Source organism: Malus domestica, chromosome 02 (genome assembly GCF_042453785.1).
Source record: "Malus domestica chromosome 02, GDT2T_hap1".
NCBI classification, from domain to species: domain Eukaryota; kingdom Viridiplantae; phylum Streptophyta; class Magnoliopsida; order Rosales; family Rosaceae; genus Malus; species Malus domestica.
In genome coordinates this window covers 13,136,432-13,141,553 of record NC_091662.1, presented here as the reverse complement: position 1 = coordinate 13,141,553, position 5,122 = coordinate 13,136,432, and the positions used below count along the sequence as shown (strand labels likewise).

The following is a 5,122-nucleotide window of genomic DNA, read 5'->3' as shown; positions in this document are numbered from 1 at the left end:
TTGGATTCAACACCACTTATTCCTTTTGTTCAGTTTTAGAATTGATACAAACAATTTCCTGCTGTCGGAGTAAAAAGTACTGAAATACATTTAAACATTACGAGGATTAACATGGTGCAAACTGCAAATACAAAGGCCAAAGTTTAAAACTTCCAGCAAATTCACGGAGTAACACGACGTTTACACTCATGATGGCCAAATTTATTCTCCTAACAACTGGCCTAAAATGTAGCTCGCTGACATATTTCAAGCAAACTTTTGTGCAATCTCCATAAGTGAATTGGATAGTTCTTGAGGCTTCGAAAACATTGGCATATGATCGGCACCCTTAATCTCCACCACATTTTTAACCCCGCTGTTTGCAATCATCCATCGTTGAAATTCCTCAGATTTTATCAAATCTTTGTCACAAACCACATAAACTCGTGTAACTGACCCGTATCCCTCATTCGAGAATTTCTTCATCTTAGCCATTTCTTCACGAAATAATGAACTCTTCCTTACTAAACTCTTGGCAAGTTCCAGATCCTTTGAACACACACAACGTAGTTACATCAGTTCAGGAAATATATATAAATACATGGACTACAAGCTTAATACAAATACTAATACATCGATTTTCATGATATAATTGCAGTTCATTTTGTGAGCTTGTGAGAGCAAGATACCTCGATTGGGCTGAGTTGATAGAGTCTCTCTTGTAAGAACTTGGGACCTAATAATATCGATGTCAAGGGTTGCTCGGCGCTTCCAAATTTCTCAAAGCGAGTGTCCAACCATGAGTCTGCCGGTAATTTTTCCATTAACTTTTCACACAGAACAAAACAATTTTCAAATTAACTTTGCTTGCTGTTAAAATTTCTAATAGATTAAAGAACATGCAGATACCTGATCTATAATATAAGAGGGCTGGTGAGTTGTGTCGGGCAGAAGCGCAGTCAAGAAAACGGCAGCAGAAATTTTATGTGGGAACTTTTCCATGGCAAGGGACAAGTTCAAGCCTCCGAGACTATGTCCTACGAGGATCACCTTTTCTTCCGGACCGAGCGATTCTATCAACTCTAACAAAGGCTCAGAGTACTCAGTCAGTGAGTGAACATCTTGTATCGCCTTCATGTTGGTGCCCGAAGCTGCGAGGTTAAGCGCCGTGACTCTGTGACCACCGGACTCGAGCTTCGGTTTTATCTTGTACCAGAACCAAGCGCCATGACCTGCGCCGTGTACTAGAACAAAATGCGCCTTCTGTTCTCCGCTGGATCCTGCCATTTCATCTGTTGGGTATAAACTACCACTCTACAACTGCATATAAAGATGGCTAAAGGATGCACTTACATTTCAGTGTCACGGTGATTGGACCACGTGTCCGTGCCGATTCAAACATAAAAACTTTGAGAAATTTTTAAAGTAACCAGTGTTCGATCTAGTATTTTTCATAAAATAAGTGGAGAGACATAAAATATATATATATATATGTTGTAAAATCGACGATATGTATGTAGTGGAATATAAAGTAAATAAGACACAATATTTACGAGGTTCGGCAAGTGTGCCTACGTCCTCAGGGCAGCAGTAGTACTTTCTTTCATTATGTGAAATAATAAGAGTACAAAGATAACTCTCACTATTTTATCTCTTCTCTCTAACCCAGCTCACTGGTATTTTATTATGTATCTCTCTTCTTTCTCTTCCTCATCTCCCTCTCTCTTCTTTTCTTTCTCTCTTTCTTCTTTCCTCTTTCTTTCTTCCGTTTATTGTCTATCTATTCATCTTCCTTCATTTGCTCCTTTGTTTTATTGGTAAAGTTAGTGGTAGACAAAACTTTGTAGGATGAGTGGCCATCCACGTTAAATAGCTTATGAATTACAACACTGCCTTTTGGATGGCCACAAGTCTTCGATTGACTATCTTATTAGAATTTTGATCAGTTTTGAATGCTCTCCCTGATGAGTATCTCCCCCTAATTTCGAATTCTTTATTCTAGCTTATTACTAAATTGATGTAATCTGAGACCACGCATGACAGTTGGAGTGTCAGCTTCTGAAGGTAGTTCACAGGCACTCAAAATTTTAATGGGTTGCAAGTATTAGTCAAATACATTCATGACTAGCTTCATAGAGATATGTATTTATAAGAGATATGAAGATGAAACAATGAATTCTTACTTCCTTGATCGTGTCAGAGCCAATCTATTTCCATATGTAAATACAAATCCAATTTGAGAGCGATTTGTATGCAGGCTAGAGAGGTATTTAAATTTTGCTTGCCCACTAAGACCATGGCTATTAATGAGTTCTTTGGAATAGAACAAGCACATGTCTATAATTTTCTAGAGATATCAATAAATAAACTTTATATCATTTCAATACCCATTTGTTGGTATTATGATCCACAGAAAGTGTAACACCTGATTCAATGTATTGTGCTAAATACAGTTAGGTACATACTTCACTAAGATATGATACTTCTGGACCAAACATCAATTCATCATTTCCCTCATGAGAATGAATGATTTTTCTTAGTGTCTATGTATTAATTAACCACTTGAGTGTTCAACTCATGATCTTCAACCCATATGGTTCTTTAATACCATAAACATCATGGATAACACTTGTGTTGGCATATTGTTCGATTTGTAACTCGAGACAATATTCATTTCAACACTTTATAATCTTTCTAGACTCTTCAGGAGTCTCATTCTAATATTATTAACTCTTGCAAAAAAATTAGCATGTTGCAACAATATCATAATGAAAGTACTCATTAAGGCAATTTATATCATTAATTGGTATTGAGTACATAATTTATGCTTTACCTTTTCAGGGCTTTCTTCAAGCAATTTGAATCCTTCAGGAATTTTCTACACTTCGTGACACATTCTCCTTTGGAATTTATACAGAGCAACTTGCTTCCATGTATACTTGAGGGATCTACTTATGGAGATATGCTTTAGTCATTTCATAAGGCTTCGTGTAATATATAATTCTTCATTTAAATGAACAAATTTCATAATAGGAAATCATGTTTACAGGAGTATATCACAGTTTCAGGTTTCAACTAAGAACATTGTGTCATATCATTTGAGTGTAGTTCACTGTATTACAAATGCTAATATGTAACCTTTTGGGTTCAACATCATTTGGTGATTTGTACAATAGGTCCTTTTTTTCACGTTCTTAATAAATTGTAATAGAATTGTCTTTCTCTATTTTTGGCCAATAATTTTTCTTTTTAGTCAACGAACAAAAGAACGTGACTCAATATCAAAACAACTCTTTGATGAATTTAGTAACTACTGTAAAACTAAAATTAATATTGGTAATCATCAATTCGTGATCCCATAATTCTCAAGTGTATGCGCATGCATATTTATAATCATTTCATTACTTTGGATATCCTTGCCTCTTCAGGGGCTTTATATTGTCTCTTCTAAGACATTCATCTCTTATTAGATGAATTGTTTGAGAATTTTCAATCATAATCTCCTCTTGATTGTCGAGAAACACTGGCCGTCTAGAATGGCAGGTCAATTCAGCGTCGTCGAACTGAAATTGCAAGCAAACACAGTGCGACGATCCAGCGCAGGAGAGGAGACATCGAGCTGACTAGGGTTTTGAAAATTGGGGATGGAGACATCCATTACACATTGATATAATTCACTGTCGCGCAGATGACCCGAAAACACTGCGTTTTGGTATTATTCCAATTTATTGAATTTTCAAAATAAGAGGATGGGGGGTTTTGATATATTAAATTTAGTCAACTTAAAATCTGAACCGATTATTTTTTGGCGGGTTAGAGGCTTGAAGCCGTTAACTAATTTCTATGCCACCATCGTATGAGACCTTTATCTTCGCAACGCTCTGCATCTCCATAACCTCACTGAAACAAGCGCGGCAACTCCGTGCTCTCCTCCTTACCAACACCGCCGTCGACTCTCGCTCACCGTCCTTTCACTAGCCTGCTGCAGGAATTTTATACAGTTGAGGATTTGGCTATTTGATTCAATCCCCAAGTTGTTAAATTTGGATTCTTGAGTGATTTTTGTCTTCAGAGTCTCAGACTGCTCTACTTGGGATGTACCTGCAGGGAATTGGAATCAACGAAGACATTTTTTAGCAAGCGGGATGGTTAATGAAGAAGATGTACTGGTGGCTTCGAATTCTATGCGTTTGGGGCACTTGAAGAATGACGAAACCATCGAAAAGTGTTTCACTCCATCTTAAAAAAGGATGTTGTTCTCTGGACTGAGATGATCATGGATTATTTCGGGAATGGCTGACGGGGACAAGTTCGTTTATGTAATGTTCCAGGAGTTTTGAGTGCTTGAAGTTATTTTCTGAGATAGAAAAACATGGTCTGAAACCAGACCAAGGGCTGGTTTGGTATTACTGTGCTTTGATAAAAAGCTGCTGTGAGAATATGCGGCTGTGCTGTGAGAATAAGCGGCTGTGAAATAAAGCAGCATAGTGTTTGGTAAACTTTTTTGTAAAAGTGCTTTTAGAAAAAAAAAGTTGTATGATAGTGTTTGGTAAACTTTTATGTAAAACAACTGTGACTGTGTGAAATAACAAAAAAAGGTATAATACTCTAATAATTTAGTTTTCTTAACAAATAAAAGTGAATTACTAAATATACTTTATTTTTAGAAGAAAAATATTTATAAACTTTATCTTAAATATTAATTAGTATGACAAACTACTTCAATTGAAATATTTTAGACTGAATAGCTAGGATTCATTAGTACAATATTGTTAATGTACTTGAAAGTAGTCTAATTAGATGCATTTATCAAACTTGTTGTTATTCAAACAATTTTCAAAAACAGTCCAACTTTACAAACAATTTTCACCGTTTAATTTCTTAGAAACAATATTAGAACCAATCTTCACCATTCATTTTTCAAAACCGCTCAATCTTCACATTTCATTTTTCAAACTACGTCTTCCCGTACTATTGAAACCCAAAAAGTTCCAAAAATTACGAAACAATGGCATACGAAAGAGATGTATTTGAAGATCCAAAAACTTTTAATTTGGCATGAATATTTCTAATGAACAAAAAATTTGACATGAGTGCATCATATAATTGTAACATGGGGAAGGTCGAAAACAAAACTAAAAAA

At 35.7% G+C, this 5,122-nt stretch overlaps 1 protein-coding gene across 1 annotated transcript; it reads right to left on the bottom strand.

Annotated features, from left to right (window-relative positions):
• LOC103417854 (salicylic acid-binding protein 2-like) lies at positions 1-1,761 on the bottom strand. The gene is made up of 3 exons (XM_008356012.4): positions 889-1,761; positions 669-806; positions 1-528 (listed from the first exon to the last, which is right to left on the bottom strand). The coding sequence occupies exons 1-3, from the start codon at positions 1,264-1,266 to the stop codon at positions 247-249; spliced, it is 798 nt and encodes a 265-aa protein (XP_008354234.2). The 5' UTR covers positions 1,267-1,761; the 3' UTR covers positions 1-246.
• Positions 1,762-5,122: the final 3,361 nt, after the last annotated feature.

What these genes read in the sequence shown, in the direction of transcription:
- LOC103417854 (XM_008356012.4), bottom strand. Translation starts at nt 1,266, where the DNA reads ATGGCAGGATCCAGCGGAGAACAGAAGGCGCATTTTGTTCTAGTACAC. An exon ending in CCTCTTATATTATAGATCAG is followed by an intron (nt 807 to 888) that starts GTATCTGCATGT and finishes CTGTGTGAAAAG; the next exon opens with TTAATGGAAAAATTACCGGC. An exon ending in ATCAACTCAGCCCAATCGAG is followed by an intron (nt 529 to 668) that starts GTATCTTGCTCT and finishes GTGTGTTCAAAG; the next exon opens with GATCTGGAACTTGCCAAGAG.